The sequence below is a fragment of the Lynx rufus genome, unplaced genomic scaffold (assembly GCF_022079265.1).
Source record: "Lynx rufus isolate CCGP_SWC_20201006 ecotype Redwood Valley unplaced genomic scaffold, mLynRuf1.p SCAF_18, whole genome shotgun sequence".
Taxonomy (NCBI): Eukaryota; Metazoa; Chordata; class Mammalia; order Carnivora; family Felidae; genus Lynx; species Lynx rufus.
The window spans coordinates 35,494,908-35,516,276 of NW_025814832.1; the positions used below are offsets into that span (position 1 = coordinate 35,494,908).

General features: G+C 52.1%; 1 protein-coding gene across 2 annotated transcripts in view; it reads right to left on the reverse strand.

Annotated features, from left to right (window-relative positions):
- ARSG (arylsulfatase G) overlaps nucleotides 1-21,369 on the reverse strand; it is a 69,731-nt gene that overhangs the window by 16,613 nt on the left and 31,749 nt on the right. For both annotated transcript variants that reach the window (XM_047081524.1, XM_047081525.1), the window contains exons 6-8: nucleotides 13,286-13,482; nucleotides 12,148-12,228; nucleotides 16-124 (exon numbers count right to left, since the gene is read on the reverse strand). In XM_047081524.1, coding sequence (XP_046937480.1) covers nucleotides 16-124; nucleotides 12,148-12,228; nucleotides 13,286-13,482 — 387 coding nt within the window. The remainder of the gene's footprint in view (nucleotides 1-15; nucleotides 125-12,147; nucleotides 12,229-13,285; nucleotides 13,483-21,369) is intronic.

Sequence of the window (21,369 nt, forward strand, 5' to 3'; positions counted from 1 at the left end):
GTTCGGGTCTCATACCTTAACAAGGCAGTGCTGGTGACGTTGATGGGAACGGTGCCAGGCCAGTAGGCCAGAGCCGGGACCCGGTGCCCACCTTCCCACGTGGTCTGCTTGGCTGCACTTCCCCCTGTGAGACAAGGCAGGTAGTTGGTTTTCCAACTGTTCAAAAAGCACTGAGAGTTTCTGATCACTCCAGCAAAGGAATCGCTTCTTTTTTTTGTTTTGTAATTTACCGTTTCAAGTTTATTTTGAGGGAGACAGCGAGCAGGGGAGGGGCAGCGAGGGAGGGAGAGAGAGAATCCCAAGCAGGCTCCGCGCCGACGGCACAGAGCCTGATGCAGGGCTTGATCCCGCGAACTGCGAGATCGTGACCTGAGCCGAAACCAAGGGTCGGACGCTCAGCCTACTGAGCCACCCAGGCTCCCAGGAATGACTTCGTTTACAACCAGCTATTTTTATTCCTCTAGCCAACACCTTGCATTCCCTGATTTTATTTCACCGGATTCAACATAAGTAAATGGTTGCTTCTGTCATTCTCTGGGGAACCACGTTGCTTCATTTTCTTCATGACCCTTTTATTTTAATGTTTATTTATTTTTGAGAGAGAGAGAGAGAGAGCGCACGCACGTGTGCATGAGCGGGGAAGAGACAGAGGGAGGGGGACAGAGGCTCCAAAGCAGGCTCCCTGCTGACAGCAGAGAGCCCGATGTGGGGCTCAAACCCATGAACCGTGAGATCATGACCCGAGCAAGGGCGGAAGCTTAACCGACTGAGCCACCCAGGCGCCCCCTTCACGACACTTGTAATACTTCAGGCTGTCTGGTTTGTTCATGGACTTTCTGAGGGTGTATCTCCACTCCATGAGACCTTATCAGCCTTATGCACTGAAGACATAGCAGGTGTTTAACAAACAGGTCGAATAAAAATGACTTTGTCTTCTTGCTGACCATAACGTGACTGTTTAGGATTTCAAAACACAATTATTTGGGGCACTCGGGTGACTCTTGGTCTCGGCTCAGGTCGCGATCTCACAGTTCATGGGATTGAGCCCCACATGAATCACGCGAGCGTGGAGCCTGCTTGGGATTCTCTCTCTCTCCCTCTGCCCCTCTACCCTGCTCATTCTCTCTCAAAATAAATAAACATTTAAAAATATATACAATTATTTGAAAAGAGAGAAAGGCAGAAACTCCCCCAGCTGTGTGATCTGCTCAACGCCCAACAACTGATCTGGCCAGGATTTTATTGTTGTCTTTTGGTTTGCTTTGCTTTGTTTTTCCTTGAGTTAATGAGTCGTTCCCTTGTTGTGGAGACAGCATTAGTAATAGCTCTGACCTCTTGCCTCTTGGGGGGGATGGGTGGGGTAAGGCCAATCTACGTGCAATCTATGAATTTCCACTTTGGTAATTCAAGGAATGATTTTTGTTACCACTAAGTCAAAAGTGACCACCAGTATCATGAGGACCGGCGGGCTGGAGGAGATGAGGTCATGCTTTATGGAAACATCCTGAATGCATGGAGCACTGAATTATCCATGACCATCCCCACCACTCCCACACACACCCCACCCTCATCCCAGCTGAGCCAAGGATTCCACAAAGTTAGCGTGTAGAAAGCCCTTCCAAGGCAAACGCGGTATGCGGCTCACACGTACTGTGGTCATGCAACCTCCCCATGCTCGGCTGGCGTGAATATGAGAGCAGTGATGATGGGCGGGAGGGGGCTACGAGACCCAAGTCTCTGCCCTCGCGCCGCAGCGAACAGAACCTTTGATGTCCCTGGCCCAGCACCCCACACCGGAAATGCTCCGCATTCTTGGGATTTTCTCATAGCCAGCTTTGGAGTCCCCCAAGTGTTGAAGTAAGAAACCAAACACAAAACAACTCACGTCTACGGGCTGTTTATGCTTAGGGGTGTGGGGCTCTCGAAACCAAGTGGGGTTCGGCAGGCTGAAGGGGAAGCTCTTTGGCCCGCCCCAAGATGTCTCGAATGCATTCTCCGCATCGGGCGCCACCTCTCCCGTAAATACGGACAGAGCCCACTCTCAATTTTTCACGCACATGGAACAGAGAATTCAGAACTGCAGCAAGCCTGAAACGCACTCCCACGTGGCTCTGGAATGCATAACTCATGCTGCAGTTCAAGGCCAAAGAGCAGGGAGGAAGCATCCCCGACCGACCGCACGTGCTAGGACTCTGCAGATAATTCCACCCCCGGGAGGGGCATTTGCACGGAAGTTTGGGGGATCGGTGGGTGGAACTGTGGAGCCTGCTTATGCGCATATCCACGCCGCACAAAATTCCAACAGACTTGCTTAGCCTCTGAGGCCAGATGCTAAGGAAGAGTGAAGTGTCCAGTTCTAAGAAATGAGCCCCGAGTCCTGCGGGTCAACCAGAAAGCAGGAGCTGAGCACCTGTCCTGCGGCGGCCGCGGGCACCAGGGTTTGGTCTCCGCCTCCGGCACGTTTCCAGAAGAATACACCAGCTCCTAATTAATACATTTGCTAATTGGTCTTCACCACCAGGGGTTCTGCTTGTTGGCCACAGCCTCTCCTGTCGCTCTTTTTCAGGCTATTGGTTTTCCGGATTCGTTTTTCAGAGAAACAAATATTTCAATACGTTTGCCTTATTTCAGCAGGGGGTTCAACGCCGGAGAAGCAGGAGAAATCCAGCCAGTCATAACAAGTGTGCCTGTCAACCGAGTGGACGGTCCCCACGTAAAGATTCAGGGGGTAAGAGAAAGAGGTTGGCTTAGAGAAGCCCCTCTGTGTGGCCACTTGAGAAGCGATCCCCCCTTCTGCGTCATCAAGAGTGGCCAGCCAGTGCTGGTTGTCCCATGGCTGCTGGCTCTACGGGAAAGACACAACTGCATATTCCAGCCCGGCCCGCAGACCTCCTACTCTAGCGGAATTTATCTTAAAGGAGTCCAGAGTGTGGGTAAGCAATTATAAAACATACATCCCCGCCTTGTGGAATCGTTATATTGTACACCTGAAACTAACAGGACACCGTACGTTCATTATACTTCAATTAAAACTTTTTTTTTTTTTCTTAATGGGGCGCCTGGATGGCTCAGTCGGGTAAGCGTCCAACTTCGGCTCAGGTCATGATCTCACGGTTCGTGGGTTCGAGCCCCGCGTCGGGCTCTGGGCTGATGGCTCAGAGCCTGGAGCCTGCTTCCGATTCTGTGTCTCCCTCTCTCTCTGCCCCTCCCCCACTCACGCTCTCTCCTTCTCTCTCAAAAATAAATAAACATTAAAACATTTCTTTTCCTTAAATCCCCCTCAGCGTAGAATTGTCTTGCCCCAAATGCCAGTATCTCGTTGGCACCGCTAAGGGAACAAAGTTCAAAAGATCCCACTAGCATCCCCCGTGGGTGCCCAGAGTTGTGGAGTCTGATTATGAGAAACATCTAATACCGTTAGAGCTAAGGCTGAGCCCCAGGACAGCTGCCCCTGGTCCCCTAGTTCTCATCAGTGATACCTGCTCCCACTAATGGAAACCCATTTGAGTTAAACACAATAATTACAGTAATAATAATATCTCCTATTTACTGAGCCCCCCCTAAGCACCACGTTAAAGTACTCCCAAGCCTAAGGCTAACTGCTTCCCTGCATTATCTCATTTAATCCTAATGACAACCTTGCAAGCCAGGCACTATTATCCCCATTTTTCAGATGAAGAAAACCAAAGCTCAGAGAGGGTAAGTAATTTGCCAAAGGTCACACAGCCAGCAAATGCCAGATCCAGGATTTGAACCCAGGTCTAACTACATAGCCAGCGTCTGGCCCATTAAACCTTCTAGGACAGTGGCCCCCTCTCATCCCTGAATGCATATTAGGATCACTAGGGGAGCTTTTAAAATATGCCCAGGCCAAGGTTCCTTTCCCAGAAATTATGACTTAATTTGCCCGGGATGGGGCCTGGACATCAGTATCTTCTAAAGCTCTCCTGGTGACTTAATGGGGAGAGCACCCATCTAGGACAAGGGCAAGGAGGGCAAGGGGCGAAATCAGGAAGTGGACACAACGCGCCTCAAAATTAAATGCGGCTTCTACGCTTTTTAAGCCTCAGTTTTATATTGCCCACACCTTTTTACCTTTACGCCACAGGATCCTACGTGCGCACCTGTTACTTACAGTAAATTGAACTTCTCTGCGCTACTTTTTGTTTCGAAAGCTATTTGTCGGTTTAGATAAACCTTCAAACTTTGATCAGCAGCACCGGCACCTTAAAAGTGTTGGTTACATTTGGCTTTCTGTCGAGAAATGCATGTCTTATGGTCATGAGAACACATTTTAGTGCACTTGTGGTTAGTTATGACTCTAATTAAGGCAGAACCTCTTACTTAAAGCAATAAATATTTAGCCTCAGCAACCAAAATATAAACAGAACCATGATTCATGAATTTGCTTGCTTGTTCTTCCCCAGCTACGGAAGTGAAGCGGCATATTCCATGATGCACGGAGACCGGGCAGGCCGCGCTGAGGAACAGAGGTCTTTCCCAGAAAGGACGCGCGGCCGTGCTTCCCCGAGTCCGAAGGGCAGCCTCGCAACTGACGAGTTTCGCAAGCTTGTCAGCACAACCGAACCACCAGAAGAACCCCCAGAGATTCCTAATAAGTCTAGGGTAGGCCTCTGACTCTAGGTGATTCTGATGCCAATGGTCTGAGGACCAGAGTTTGAGAAGTATTAGCAAGGTAAGTGGAGGATGTCTTTGGAGTCAGGCAGGTGTCATCCTACATCCGGTGCGTTCCCTTCTCCACGTGTGACCTTGGGCAGAATTCTTTTTTTTAATTCTTTTTTTAACGTTTATTTATTTTTGAAGGAGAGAGAGAGAGAGAGGGACAGAGCGTGAGCGGGGGAGGGGCAGAAGAGAGGGAGAGAATCGGAAGCAGGCTCCAGGCTCCCAGGTGTCAGCACAGAGCCCGACGCGGGGCTCGAACCTACAAGCTGTGAGATCACGACCCGACCCGAAGTCGGCTGCTTAACTGACTGAGCCACCCAGGCACCCCTTCCTTTTTTTTTAATGTTTATTTTTGAGAGAGAGAGTGTGCACATGCGAGTGAGCAGGGGAGGGGCAGAGAGAGAGGGAGAGAGAATCCCAAGCAGGTTCCACGCCGTCCGTGCAGAGCCCGATGCAGGGCTCGAACCCGTGAATCATGACACTGTGACCTGAGCAGAAATCAAGAGCCGGACACTCCATCGACCGAGCCACCCAGGCGCCCCTTGGGCAGAATTCTTAGCCTCCCTCAGACTCCGTCTCCTCAGCCATGAAGGGGAAAAATGATTGCAATTATCCGATGCAGTTGTGGGAAAAGTTACGTAAGATAACGTATATAAAGCTCTGAGCAAGGCCCTTTGGCATAGCGCCTGCCGGAAGTGCCCAACCAAAGCCATCCGAAAAGGCTCGAAAAAACAAAAAACAAACAACCCGAAACTACCCACGGACAGAAAACAGCAGAAGTTGCAGGCTGGCGACTCACACGCTGGGTTCAGCCCTCTGACAGTGAGGTTTGGCACGAACGGTATTTTCTGAACTAATTTTGAATGTCATTAGACAGGGTCCTCTCTCCAGTGTGTGGACTCCCTAACACTGCCCGTGACTTAACAAAAAACAATCGTTTCTTCTCTTAGATTACCTGCCTGGCGTCTGTATTTGTGACCTGGGTAGAAGACCATGCCTGTCCTGAGGAGTGTGCATTCTATAACCTTCTAAAGAAGCAGGCTTCGTTTCTAAATATAAATACTCGTCCTTGCCAAGGATACCCGTAGCATACTAGTTTTCTAGAAACACAGGGCAGACGGGCCTCTGTTTGGACCGAGGACTCTGGCTGGCCTGGGGTGGCCTTGAGCGTGGTGATGGGGACATTCCAAGCCGGGTGGCCCATGTCCCAGAAGGAGACACAATTTGACTTCCACTGCGCCCCCACCAGCTGGCCCTGCCCGCCCCCCCTCCCCAGGGCCCACAGCCAACATCCCTTGTCCCTCTCTCCCTCACCCAGCCCCACCTCTGACCTTTCTCCACCCCACCCCCTGCCCCAAACTGCACAGAAGGCCCAGGACGCAGAGCCTGCTTCCCAGTGGGAAAGCTTACGCAACAACCTGATAGCATTAAATTACAAACAACCAAGGTCTCTTAGAAGGCTGAGGATGCCAAATTCAACAGAATGTTTCCTCATCACCAAGGGGGAGGAAGGAACAGTTCTGCTCTTCAAATAAAACAAGAAAAGATTTTCCAGACAGAGAGGAGCAGTCAGTTAGGGGACAAACAAGGTGTGAGTTCTGTCCCGGGTAGGAAAGAGGTCTGCAGTGGGGAAGGGCGGGTCAGGGGCTCCGAACCAGGACAGCACTGGGGGCCGGGCCGGCGGGGGAGGGGGGGTCCGCATCAGCCAGGGGGCACGCCCCGCAGGCCCTCTTTGTTTGGGAGAAAGTAGGGGCGCTCTGCTCTGCCCCCAGCTTCCCCCACGCCCCGGTTCAGTTTCTCCTCGCCCCTGCAGGGCGCAGGCCAAGCCCAGAGGAGCATCCTCACTCCTGCACGGGGCGAAGAGATGGCTCCAGGAGACGCTGCCTCATCCCATCAGCTGAGCAAGGCGGCTCAGCCAGGAAAGGAAAGGGAAGACAAGGAGGGGGGCCTGGGGCCCCGGGAACAGGGGAAGGCAGCGCGTGGCCTGACGTAGCGGGCTGGCTGCGGGGAGAAAGAAGCCGGGCTCTGGGTACTGTTTGTCCTACTCCGTTGCGAAAACATTGACCGCCTTCTCTCCTTCATCTGCTCTCAAGACTGGCCCCCTTACAGTGGGGTGTGCAGGCATCCCACTGAAGAGGAACCCGGATGAGGAGGAGCAGGTGGCCCAGAGGGACCCCCAGCCTCCCTGCCGCCACCCGAGCCCCCTGGCCTCGCCCCTTGCACGCAGGGCTCTGCCTGACTTCCCAGAGTGCCCAGCAGCGTGCTGGGCAGAGAGGAGGAGGAAGGTTCTGGAATAGCTGACAGGAAGCCGGTTTGCAGAGTGAGGAAGGGGAAATATTTACCCCTATGCAAAGTTCACCTTCAGGCTTTCCTGAGAAAAGAGGAGGATGGCATCCGGCCCCCACCCCACCACGAAGTCAAGGGCTGTGCCCCACGGGTACCACAGTAAGCCGCACTTGTATGCCTCGCCCCGCCCCCCCCCCCCCAAAGAAGAGTGTCCTCTCAAAGACTGAAATCCAGCTTCCGAGCAAAGTTTCCCAAGACTGAGTCTCAGAACACTTGGAAAGTTATCCATATGTTACTTAAATTGCCCACAGTGTTTGGTAGGAAAACCTTGTTCAGGGCCATTTTCCCATCCCCTTCCTGTTCTCTTTGAGGGGGGCCCCCCGCCCCAGGTCTGTTTCAGCTGGGAACAAAGAACTGAAGAATCATGGGGGTTAGGAAGAGACATTCATGAGGCTGGGTGCCTCGTGGGCAGTACCCCAGCTGACCCTGCCAGCCATCTAGCGAGCTGGGTCTACAGTCCCCCCTTACAGGGGAGGAAACTGGGTTGTCCAGGGGAGCGGCCCGGTGGGCACCGATTCGTAAGTTGCGTGGAGATTCGAGCCCCATCAGGGCTCCCAAAGCCATTAGCTCTCTCCACCTCTCCACTCTGCTTCCTGCAGATTTAGAAAGATTCACACTGTTACAGAGGCTGAAGACATTTTCCTTGACAACCATGGGGTCCAAGGAAGCAGCCTAGGATTTTCCAGACGGCTGAGCAGTTAGCCGGGTATAACACAGCGTGAGTAACAACCATCATGCGGGTTGAGTAATGAGCTGGTGGAGGTCAAATGACATGGCCCCCTTGACCAATGGCCAGCCTCGGAAAGCCCTCCGCCCTGCTCCGCCTCAGTTTCCTCCTTTGGCCAACGGGGTGGTTGGAATGAAGATTGCTGAGATGTGCTCCTACCCTGGCATTCTTTGAATGCCGGAATATCCCTGGGGATTCTGTCACTTGCTTTTCTCACTTATCACCTGGGGTTCGGCAGAAATGAGTGTAGTCTTGTCCCCCTTCTCTGCCCTCAGCCCCACTGACATAAGAGGGGGTCTTTTAAAATTGAACGAGGTACTGGGAAGAGTAGGAGATGGCGGGGTGGGGGACAAGCGTTACAAGCGTATGGGGTTTTCTCTGGGGCTTTCTCTGGGGGGAGGAAGGTGTCTGGGGTCCCCGCAGAGGTGATGACGGCATATCGCTGCGAATTTGCTCACTGCCACCGAATTGTACACATCAGAAACACATCAAAATGGTTAATTTTATGTTACAGAATCTCACTTCAATTTATTTAAGTTTATATATTTATTTTGAAAGAGAGAGAGAGACAGCTGAAGGGGCAGAAAGAGGAGAAGAGAGAGAGCATCCCAAGCAGGCCCCACACTGTCAGCACAGAGCCAGACACGGGCCTCGATCCCATGAGCCCAGAGGTCATGGCCTGAGCTGAAAGCTAGAGTCGGACGCCCCACTGACTGAGCCAGCCAGGCGCCCCTCACTTCAGTTTAAAAAGTTGAGTAATGTCGCCTTCACTCGTGAAAAGTTCCCACAATTCCACATTTCTTTAGAATGAAGGCCAAAATGGTTCTCCTCAAGCAAAAGACCCTTGACCGCTGGCCCAGGCTCTCCCTTCGGCCTTGCCGCCCCCGACTTCATCTGCTTCCCCAAGCCCCAGACACACACACAGGCTCCTACTCTGTGGTCCTCCCGCCCCTGCCCGGGCTGCTCCGAGCTCCCTACCCTGCAAATCCCTAGCTGTGGCCGACTCATTCTTCAAAACCGAAACCACTCGGGGAAGCCTTCGTGGAAGGAGGGAAGGAGGGAGGGAAGCCACCCTCCTGTGTGGGTGAGACGTCCTTGCACTCCCCTTGATCATGGAGTTCTCACCCAGAATTACAATCTCCTGCGTAAGTGCAGGCTCCCGGCACTGTCTCCTGGAACTGCCCGCGGTGATGGTCTCTTTTCACACCGCCCGATATGGTGGCCACCAGCCACATGTGGCTTCTGAGCCCTTGAAGTGTGGCCCGTGTGTCTGGTGTACGAGACAGGGGAGCCCCCAATAGGTGGGGCTCAAATTTTAACCTGCATCAAAGAAAAATCGCCCGCAGGACATGGTAAAGCACGGACTGCTGGGAAAACGCGGATCGCCAGGATCTACCCCCAGAGTTTCTGGGTCAGTAGTCTGAGGGGTGGTGAGGTCCTAGAATTTGCACTGTTAAGTTCCACTGATCTAACCTGGAAGTTCTAGACTCCTACAGTCTCCACGTGGACATTCTAGGTCGGTGGTTCTTGGAGTGTGATCTCTGGACCAGCCTCATCAGCATCGCCCAGGAGCCTGTTAGACACGCAACGTCTCCGCGGCCATCCCAGACTTACTGCGTCGGACCTGCGGGACCCCCAGGGGACTCCGCGCATTAAAATCTTAGAAACACTGTTCTAGACCGTCACTTCTTAAAGCCAGGGGCTTTGTTGAATCTTTGCGTCTCCAGCACTGAGCACACTTCCTGGCACGTAATAGGTACTCAACAAATGCCCGTAGGAGCAAGGACGGAAAGGAAAAGTGGAACTTGCCCAGCTGGTAACGGTGTTTCTCACAGGGCAAAGTACTTCCCTCAAAGAGCAGGGCCCCCTTCCCCACAGCTAACCCTAATTCACTCTTTCCAAACGGTCTCGTAAAGGGGAGAGAGACAAGAGAAGGCAGGTCTTCAGATAAGAGCTCGGAGGCCATCTTCTTAGGGAACAGAGAGCTATCTATGCAGGGGCCACGTAGTGACACAGCTTATCCACCCCACCCGAGGTCTCCATGCCTTCTGGACTTGGACCCTGGAGAGTTCGGATTCCAGGCTCTTCCACGCTTTCCAGGTAAGCGTTGAAGCTGGCCATCTGGCCTGAGGGTCTCCCAGGTACGGAGAGGAGGAGACACAATCAGCTGACGCAGCAACCACCCCCAGCGTCCACGGCTTCTCTCTAGGGCTATTGTTACCAAGTACCAAGCACATTTACATCCTCCTCCAGTCCTGGTACCTTTCTCTGCCCGTTTCTCCAGACAGCTTTCCTGAACCGGACCAGCCAAAGACATCACTACGCAGGCAGAGAAACAACATCCTGAGAGATGAAGCAGACCAGCCACTGACTGGCTACGGGGAGATGGCACCCAGGTCTCCTCGTACCACAGCTCTAATCCTCAGGGCACGAGACCCGGCTGCCGTCCCGGCAGCTAGTCGCTGGTGAAGTTCTCGAAGGGATCTGATCGGACAGATACCAGGTTAAAGGTGACAAACAAAAATGAAAGATCAGCGCTCCCTTCTCGCCACTGGCCACGAGATGCACGAATGTTCTAGTTTCTAGGTAACTACAAATATTCTGCCGGACTAATAAGAAAAGCAGTTTGTGTCCTCTGACCTGGAGACACCGGAGGCCGTAGCTCAGGAGCTGGACAGCAGGGAACTCTCGCCCAGGGGGCAATCTCCCCAAGCCCACCCCCGACCCCCTCGGATGCAAGCACTTTCCTTAAAACTTATTTTAATCTTTTAGGACACACACACACACACTTAAACCCTCTCTCCCCTACCTAGAGATAATTACTCCTAATCTTTTGTTACTTTTGGTACCTCGAGGTTTTTCTGAGAACTGGGGCGCCTGGGTGGCTCAGTCGGGTTAAGCGTCTGACTCTTGACTTCAGCTGAGGTCATAATCTCCCAGTTCGTGAGTTCAAGCCCCGCATTGGGCTCTGCGCTGACAGTACAGGGCCTGCTTGGGATTCTCTCTCTTCCTCTCTCTCTGCCCCTCCCCTGCTCACACACACACACACTCTCTCTCTCTCTCTCTCTCTCTCAAAATAAATAAATAAACATTTTTAAAAAAGATTTTTGAGAATTGGTATGCTTATTTTGACACAATAAAATCATACTTGGCATACTCCTTCGTAACCTGTTTCACTCCCCTGAAAAGTATTTAAGGTAAATGTTTCCAGGTCAATAATATGCATCATTTCAGTGGTTCCTTAGTATTTCTTTAAATGTGCCTATCTTCCTTAAGCACCCCTCTCTTGCTGGACACTCAGGTAAAGCCCAACTCTTTTTATTTAAAAAAAAAAAAAAAAAACCTATGCAGGGCACCCGGGTGGCTCAGTCGGTTGAGCGTCCAACTTCAGCTCAGGTCACGATTTCACGGTCTGTGAGTTCGAGCCCCACATCGGGCTCCCTGCTGTCAGCACAGAGTCTTCTTTGGACCCTCTGTCCCCTTCTCTTTCTGCCCCTCCCCAACTCTCGCACGCACTCTCCGTCTCTCTCAATAAATAAACTTAAAAAAAAACAACCTATGCAATGAGCACCCCCTCGCATACATCATTGTACATTGGCTAATTATTCCTTTAAGAGGAGGAACTGATGGGTCGACAGGCATATTTTCCAAGCCTGGGGTCCTCACTGCCGAATCGTCCCCGGCACTGCAGCTGTCTTAGGAAGTGAGGTCCCCGGGGCGGAGGGGGAGACTTTCCCAGAGCACATGGGCATCGAGCTGGGGGCTGAGGGAGGCAGCGTTATGTGGTGGGGAGACCACCAACTTCAACTTGGGTGGCTGGCTCCACCCTCACAAGCTGTGACCTTGGGCAAGTTATTCGGCCTCCCTGAGCCCCTCTCCTTCTTCATCTGTAAATAGAGGTGTTACTCCCTACCTTTCAACAATGTAAGGTTTAGCGAGAACGTATTTGTGCCCTGAATGTTTCCTGAATGAATGAAATGAATTCATGGATGGAGGGAGGGAGGGATGACTGAAAAAAAAGATAAACAGGAAAGAAAAGAAAGGAAGGAGAAGGCCAAAGTTTGCAAGGGCAATGGGATGAAAGTCAAGATGAAGTGTACTTGCTGGAAGGTCCGTGGACTGAGGGCAGGTCTCCTGAGGGAGTCCAGGGGTGAGGGGTGGGGTGGGGAGGAGAGAAAGGGGTGGTCGAGGCTGAACAAAAACGCTCTTATTTCCCAGTTTATTTCTTCCCTGGGAGCTGGTGGCTGGCGAGCAACCTGTCTGCGGCCAGAACATTCTAACGATGGCCAGAAGGCCTGCACGTGAGCTGGTCCTCCCAGAGACAGAACCACACAGCTCGGCCTCGGCCCGGCACCCACGGTGGGACGCACCAAGCCCAGCAGAGCCCCTACCTTGATGAGTCTGCCACGATCCAGTGAAGGGACCCACGCTCCCGGCCAGCTCACACTTCTGAGCCCACGGGCCGTTGTCTCCTGGAAACCAAAAGAAGCAACACGTAGAGATCAACGGGCTTCTGGACTCTTTTGCCAATTCTCCCTCCCTCGTCCCATACCCCTGTGCAGCATAGGGGACTGGGCAGGAGAAGGACCCGTAAAAACAATTATGATCCCTGCCCTCAAAGAACCATCCAGTTATGTGAGGCCTTCAGAGAGGTGGGCTTTCCCTGCCCCAAGCTAAGCCCCAGGGTGAGGTTCTTGGCTCAGATGCTTTTGCCTTTTCATAAAGTTTTACGATGGCCCTCAGACCCACAGCTATGTTATTGGGTGCCTCTGATGCACCCAGCGCCTCACCTACACTATCTCACAATCATCCAACACGCTTTGCAGTAGATGCCATTGGAGGCTCACTTAGAAAACACGCTTAGAGGGGCGCCTGGGTGGCGCAGTCGGTTAAGCGTCCGACTTCAGCCAGGTCACGATCTCGCGGTCCGTGAGTTCGAGCCCCGCGTCGGGCTCTGGGCTGATGGCTCAGAGCCTGAAGCCTGTTTCCGATTCTGTGTCTCCCTCTCTCTCTGCCCCTCCCCCGTTCATACTCTGTCTCTCTCTGTCCCAAAAATAAATAAACGTTGAAAAAAAAAAATTTAAAAAAAGAAAACACACTTAGAGATGTTAAAGTGCCTTTTCCAGATTCAAACCGGGTCTCTGCCTGACCTGAGAGCAGTGTTTTCAACCGCTGTCCCCATTCCAGACTGGCACCTGGGACCCGATGCGCCTGAGCTGCGGGAGGACTGCACACACCAGCAACGCCGAAGTCACTCGTTAAAAGTTGAGAGCGCCACCCAGAGGGCCCTCAATCAATACAGAAGAGGCCGGCAGGGCACCTGCTCTCCGCACAAACTTTTCCAGGGGCTCAGCCTTGGAGGCCCCAGTGGACAGGTGCTCAGCACTCGGGCCGACAAACACTAGCAGGAGGCCGAGTTCAAAGCAAGCCCCCTGCCCTGTGAGAGAGGATCACTTAGCCCAGACTCTGCCCTTGAGGGGGTGCGGGTAGGGTTATCGAGTAGATCTCAGCGTGTCGTTACTACTTCACCTGTAAACCAGAGGAATGTGTTTTCTCTTGCCGTGCGGTCGACTTTGTCCTTGATCTGGCCCACCAGGCGGTCCATCTCCCGGAGAGCTGCACCATATGGCCTCCGGCCCCGTCGGTCTGCGGAGAGCCGTGTCCCGGATAAGGGTACATGCATATGAGCCAGGGCCACGTACAGCAAGAAGGGCCTTCCGCTGGCACTGAAACGGGAAAGCCAAGAGGGAGTTCTCCAGAAGGCTCTGCTGGCCTGTTGAGGGTCTCCGTGGCTCTCCCTCGCCTCAGAGAAAAGCCCCAGAACTCCTTCCGCCCCAGGTGCTCAGGAAGTACCCATCGCTCCACAACGTTCCAAGGGAATGTGGAGATAATCCGGTTAGCCGATCAACAACTGGGAGTCATTGTAATAATCGTCACTGCCCTTTAACACTTACTGAGAGCCTGTGACTCGTGCTGACTAAATTCGCCCTCATACTAACCCTCAGGTTCCCTTTCCCAGATGAAGCATCGGAGGCTTAGGGGGACAGGGCTTGTCCAAGGTTCCCTAATTCGTAAGTGGTAGAGTCTGGATTCAAACTCGCATCTGGCTGACAGCAGAGCGTTTGGTCTTAACTGTTGCACGTTAAAACCCAGTGCAAACATATTTTAAAATTGTATCTGTTCTTTTGCAGGATCCCGGCCGTCACATCCATTCCCAGCCTCGGCCCTTCCCTAAGAGATGAATGGATGACTCAGGTTGACCACAGGCCATTCCAAGGACGCACATGACCGCCGCGGAACATCCAGATCAAGGATCCGTTACAGGCCCAGGCGCTGGCTGCCCCTATTCTCACCCTGAAGATTCCCCCTCCTGGGCGTGGAGGGACCTGGGTGGCCTCTGCTTCCTGTCTGTCTCCCACCCCCATTCCCAGGCTAGGATCGGGATTCAGGCGGCTGCACAACCGCAGCCTCACCCCTGCCTGAAGCAGCAGGGACCTTCCCGGAGCCCCCTCCCACAGACCTTGCCTACGGGGGGAGGGCATCTCCCAGGGGACACAGTAAGGGCGAGGGGAGAGCTCGGTCAAGTTCATACAGAGCCGTGATAGAAGCATGGCTCTTTTTACCCCAGCTCCCTCCCCCAGGGATTTTTCTTTTAAAATTTTTTTTCTAACGTTTATTTTTGAGACAGAAAGAGACAGAGCATGAACGGGGGAGGGTCGGAGAGAGAGGGAGACACAGAATCCAAAGGAGGCTCCAGGCTCCGAGCCGTCAGCACAGAGCCCGACTCGGGGCTCGAACTCACGAACTGTGAGATCTTGACCCGAGCCAAAGTCGGACACTTAACTGAGCCACCCAGGTGCCCCTCCCTCCCCCAGAGATTTGATTTTCAAGTTGCTCCTTGCTTTTTTTTACTGATCCTGACTTACAACGCCCCTCATCAAGTCCTCTCAATGCCCCCAGCTCTGCCTCAAACTGCACCCTGCGGAGCCCCCTGCATCCTGGACCCGGGGGGGGGGGGGGAGCAGACCCCTGGCAGGGGACAAGGGACGCCCCGCTTTGCCTGTACTCTGCTCGCTGTCGGGCATAAAACTCAGGACACATGTCCCACGACAGGGGCCTCTCCTTCTTCATTTCAACCAACAGTTTCTCTGCAACATTTCTAGGATGGCACCGTCCAACGCAGCAGTCATGGGAGTCACATGTGGCTGTTTAGGATTCAGTTAATGAAAGTTAGATAAAATTAAGCATTCGGTGGGAGGGGATGGGCTAGATGGGTGACGGGTCCTAAGGAGGGCACTTGTTGTGATGAGTACTGGATGTTGTAAGTGAAGAATCACTGAGTTCTCCTCCTGAAACCAATATTGCACTGGGTGTTAACTCACTAGAATGTAAATGAAAAAGAACAAACACTTATAAGAATTCCATGTCTCACCTGCTACAACAGAAATGAGCCTTGAAGACAGTGCTAAGTGAAATAAGCCAATCGCCAAAGGGCAAAATACTGCATGATTCCATCTATAGAAGCTACCTAGAGTAGTGAGCTTCATAGAGACAGAAACTAGATTGGTGGGTACCAGGGACTTGGAGGGATGGGGGAAACAGGGAGTTGGTGTTTAGTGAGCACAGAGTTTCAGTTTGGGATGCTGAAGAAAATTCTGGACATGCACCGTGGTGACAGGTGCACGACAATGTAAATGTACATAAAGCCACCGAACTGCATACTTAGAAAGGTAAATTCTGTGATATGTGTATTTCCCACTACATATACATATATAAAATTTTATATATATATATATACACATATATATGTATACACATATATACATATACACATATATATGTATACATATATATACATATACATATACATATATATACGTATATATATATGTATATATATACGTGTATTAATTCAGTGTTTCAGTTGCCCTAGCCGAGTATCTCCAATGCTGGTTGGCTACATCTTGAAATGCACAGACAGAGAACGTTTTTATCCTTGGGGAGGGTTCTATTGGATAGTGCTGACTGACGTCTGTTGACTGCTCTCCCACAGACAATAAGGTACAGTTGCATAGGTTTGTCCTGCACCAGGACGTCCTGCTGAGAAAATGAATCGATACCTAATTCCAGCCCACAATCCACCGGCCAAGCTGTGTGCCCTGGCAGAGATCTGCACCCACCCAGAGGGGGCGCCTTTTTCTAACAGGTCGCTACCATTTTGCGGTGGCATGCTGGACGGAGCTGGGTCCAATTCCAGGAATTTTGAAGCCAGTTGTTAAACATGGCCATCGTTAAAAATTAAATGATACAAACTTACGATCAAATAAATTATATGAAAAACGAAGGCAATACATTCTTATGACTTATCACATCCCGATCATTCTACTACATTCCACGTCGAGATGATCTGTTGTATCCGTGTGACAGAAATACCATCTGGCAGTGTCCCCCTGCACATCTCTTACCATCTCCACATTCAGTGACATCTTCTGGTGGCCTGAAATTAGTCACGGTGAGAATATTCATACTACAGAAATGGGCAAATGTTCCAAATCAGGGCTTTTTTTTTCCCCCAGAGTGCTAGCTGTTACACGTTTACGAGCTCACCGCACGTATGGGCTGGTGTGGAGGGCAGGGTCCCGCTGCGCACACTGTCCCATTCCCGTCATCATGTCCCAGACTCCTGCCCATGATCCAAGTCCCGTCAGCGCCCCGGGCCAGTGGCTGTGAGACATGTGCAATTCAGAGACAAGGCAGCCTAGACAGATGGGAGGCACGGGCTCTGAGACCTACACCCAAATCCCTGGAATTTTTAGTTCATGGCTGCGGGACCCTGGGCAGTTAACTTAACCTCTGTTGTCTGTACAACAGCGACGGTTATACCTCCCTGATAGAGCTGTGATTATTAACTGCCTGTAGTAAGCATTTAATAAACGGTAGTCTTTTTATTGATAATTCCGAATGACACATGATGCATGGTGTCCAGGGATATACCTCCTTCCCTGCACCCTGATGCCGTGCTGGAATTCAGAAAGTTAGCATCTGGAGGAAACGAATGAGCACAGAATGAGGCTAGAAAAACTTGCTCAAATCTATCGAAAGGGGTTATGTCTGGGAGGTGGCATTTAGGGTGATTTTTCTGTTCCCTATCTGTTGGTCTCTGTTTTCAGAGATTTCTGAAGGGAATACATATTATTTGTGTGGCAGAATGAGTGGAGTGGTGAGCAGAGAAGAAAAAAAAAAAAAAAAAGTAAGATGCCAGGCAGGACATTCCAGGAGAGAGAGGACAGGGCACGGCGTGGAAATGTGCTAAAGATTAAAACCCAGGACAGCCAGGGGCACCTGGGTGGCTCAGTCGGTTAACCGTCCAGCTCAATTTCGGTTCAGGTCGTGATCTCAAGGTTGTGGGACTGAGCCCCACGTGGGGCTTTGTGCTGACCTTGGAGCCTCTCTCTGTCTCTGTCTCTGTCACTCACTCTCTCTCAAAATAAATAAATAAATAAATAAATAAACTTAAAAACAAAAAACAAAAAACCCAGGACAGCCGAATCCGGAGAAAACCATCTGATCTGAAATAGAAAGTGGCAGGTGAGGGGCCCCCACGTCCCATGAAAGGTGCCCAGTGGGCGCCCGGCCGGAGGGCCAGAAGGAGCAGGCACCTGCCTGGTTGGTTTCCAGCCTCGGACAAGAGGTCTCCCTTGGCTTGGACTTGCTCCCACACTTCTCCGCCTTTCTCTGACCTTCAGCGTCACAGACAGCATTCTCACACCCACACTTGAACCCAGTTCCCTACTTCAGAAGAGCACAGGGGCTTGATTTTAAACAGCAAGCAAGCTCTTTACTGGCAAAAAAGGAGAGAGCAGATGTCACGGGCTCCTGGGTCACAGAGTTGCCTGTCCCCTGCGCCTCCCGGGCTCTGGGACTCGACGCGGAACCTCAATAGGGAATACAGACTCTGTCCCAACCTGGGTCCCTTCCAGCCTTCCCCTCCTTCCTGCTTCGAGACTCTTTCTCTATATGCCAGCTTCTCGCACACTTCACCTTCTGCCCTCCCGTGCCTTGGTCATGCTATTCCTCTCCTGGCAGTAACCTCCCTGGTATTTTGCCTAAAAACACTTAGTCAATTCTTAAGATCCAGCTCAAATGCCACCAACACGCCTCCTCTGCTCCCAGGTCCTGGATGGCTTCCTGCTCCCGGCCCCTCTCTTCCCGCCTCCTTCACCATACTCATCAGCACCGATGGCACAACCTGTGTTAAAGCCAGCTTTCCACAATTCCGTCTCCCCACTAGCCTGGGAGCTACTCAAAAGCAAGGACAGATCTAATTCCTGTTTGTATCCCTAGCACAACACCGGGCACATCTTTAGGGCGAGATAAAGTCCCTCACTCATTATTCACTCATTCGATGAATATTTATGAAGCTCCAACTAGACGCCAGGCACTGAGATAGAGCAAGGAACATGACAGATATGATTTCCACCTCCTTGGAGCTTAACATCTGATTGGAAACGGGAGAGGAAAATGCAATTGAAAAATTAATCAGGTAATTATTTACAGATTAGCAGGAGCGATGGAGGAGGACTATACGCAGGGCGCTGTAGGACGGTGTAACTGGGGGGACCAAGCCGCCTTTGGGGTGAGGCAAGAGATCCCCGGGATGGTGAGGCCTGCAGGACGGGGTCTACAGGCGGACGGTGCAGGTGGCCACTGGAGGCAGGCGGAACGGCACTGGGGAGACCCTGCAGGAGAGGAAGACACCAGGCCCCACTGCCCAGCTATTCGCTAGCTCATCTTGCCCTCGCTCTGTATTCATCGGAGCATTCGCACACGAGAGAGGGGCTAGAAGGGGTGGGGGGTGGGCACGAGCTTGGAGCCCTGAGGCCGGTGGCAGGTTGGTGTAGGTGGGTGCTGGGTGAGGGGCAGGTGAGGGGCAGACCAGCAGGGGGAGAGCGGTGTGGGGTGGGCTCGAGACAAGTACAGGAGGGGACCGAGACCTTGACAGGGGTCCTGGGCTCCAGTCCAGGCAGGCGGGGTTGGGGTGGGGGAGGTGCTTATTTGTCACCTGTGTATCTCTGGGACCAGTTCTGAGTGATGAAGGCCCCGCCACGTTGGCCACGTGCCCTGATTTCAAATATCCTAAGCTTTGGTTCACACCGAGGCCCAGCACCGCCCCCCTTGCTGGGCCCTGTATTCTCAGTCCCAGAGGCTGGGAGGTGTGGGAGACTGGCAACTCCGTGACCCAGGAGCCCATGACATCTGCTCTCTCTTTTTTTTTGGCTAATGGGGAGCTTTGCTTGCTCTCTAAAGCATCTAAATCAAGGGTTAGCTTTGGGCATGCTGCCAGGTCAAGGGAATAAATTCAACTAAAGATCTGGGAAGCCGGTTAAGCGTCTGCCTCTTGATTTCGGCTCAGGGCGTGATCTCGCGGTTCAGTAGTTTGAGCCCCACGTCGCGCTCTCTGCTGACAGTGTGGAGCCTGCTTGGGACCCCCTCTCTCCCTCTCTCTCTCTCTCTCTGCCCCTCCCCTGCTCTCGCTCACTCTCTCTCTCAAAATAAATAAATAAACAAATTTAAATTCAACTAAAGATCTAAGTAAAAACTTTCAAAGAAGTCTAGGTGGGCTTCCTGCCGAGCAGAAGCAGGAAATCCCACCCTAGGGACTCCTGGCGGTTTTGACAAACAGGTCCGGGTGGGAAGAGTGGGGCCCAGGCCCTGGGGGCAGGGGTCACACAGGAGGAGTACAGATCTAGGGACCTTTCTTGCTGATGCTCCAAAAGTCATGGATGAATTGGCAAGTCAGATCCTAAAGAAATCAGCACGCCTCAGGATTGTTTCCCGTAAAGTTAAAAGACAACGGGATTCATGTGACTTTTCACTTAATAACTGATTAATAAATCAGCAAAACTCTTCACCTCCTTCGTACGATAAGGAGATTGTTTGTGGAATTTTCTGTTCTGGAGCTGATTGGTGGAGGAGCGGCCCGTGCCCCCTGGAGAGCATTCAGCAGTCCCCAGCCGGCCGCTACCCCTCCTCAGACACCAAAAGCACGACTGAACTGTCCCCCCCAGCCATGAAGCATCCACCTGTCACAGGGCACGGGGAGCTGAACCATCTCGCAGCCCCAGGGAGCAGAGACGTGTTCAACCCTCCAGATGGGCGAAGGAGCTTTGCCCGTTTACATGAGCCATCTGAAAAAAAGCCAGTGTTTCTCAGGAAGGCCTGAAAAACTTATAAGATGCAATCCCTGAAGCCCCAATAGGCTGCCCTCCAGATTTGGGCCGTAAGTAGGTTTTATTATCAAGAAAAAATTGCTGCCTCTGCTCCGCCTGTAGCCCTGCTCTCCAGAAAAATCTGTGGTTGAGCAAGGGCTTGGGGGCATCCTTGCACGTTCAAGGACTGATGTGATCTGTTTTCCACAGGTGGAGTCTGTTTTTTATTCTGCACAGGCAAACAGGCACCCGGCATGTTATTTCTTGCCCTCTGAGGTTAAGGCTGTGGGGCACACGAGAGAAACTGCTGGAAGCTGTTCCACTGCCCTGGAGGAGTCTGCAGTCTTGAGAGAAAGTTGAGCCGCGCACACAGGGGCTCATGAGAGGCCAGAGAAAAGGCAGCTGTGAAGGGTCAGGGCAGGGCTGAAGTGATGGGGTGGGGGCGACCGTGTGGGCACGTGCCTGCCCCCCACCGTCTGTGTATCTGCACCGGGCCGGGGCGCACGCCGTGGCACGGTTTCTGCTCTTTGTTATTTTTAACGAGTCATTTCTAACACTGAAGGATCAGGGGATTTCACGCAAGGGCCAGGTGTCTTGTGTGTGGCCTGGGCTTTCAAGGGCTCACCACTCCCTGAAGCCTTACACTCGGTCTGCTTCCCTCTGTCCGGTTAGCGAGGAGGGCCCCCTAGATGCTGGAATTTGCAACCCGTGGGCATTATATTGAATAACGGCCCCCAAACGTATCTAGGGTCTCATCGCTGGAAACTGTGAGTGGCGATGCCACTGAATTAAGGATCTTGAGATAGGGAGATTCTTATATATAATCACAATAATTATGGAAGACCTTAAATATAATCACAAGTGTCCTTAAAAGAGGGAGACAGAGGGAGATTTGACTGCAGAAGGCAAGAAGGCAAAGGGACAATAGAAGTGGAGAGTAGAATCATGTGGCCGGAAGCCAAGGGATGCCAGCAGCCACCAGAAGACAGAAGAGACAGGGTGCCTGGGTGGCTCGGTGGGTTAAGCCTCCGACTCTTGATTTCGGCTCGGGTCACAGTCTCACGGTTTGTGAGATCAAGCCCCGAACTGGGTTCTGGGTTCTGCGCTGTAAGCGCTTGGGATTCTCTCTTTCCCGCTCACTCTGCCCCTCCCCCATGTGCGCATGCTCTTTTTCTCTCTCTCAAAATAAATAAGTAAACTTAAAAAAAAAAAAAAGGGGAAGACAGAAAAGACAAGAAACACTTCTCCCCTGGAATCTCCAGAAGGAAACAGCCGTGTTGATACCTTTGATTTTAGCCCCATGAGACTCATTTTGGGTGTCCAGCCTCCAGGTCTACAGGAGAATAAACTGCTGTTGTTTTAGCCAATAAGGTGGTGGAACATTTGTTACAGCAGCAACAAGAA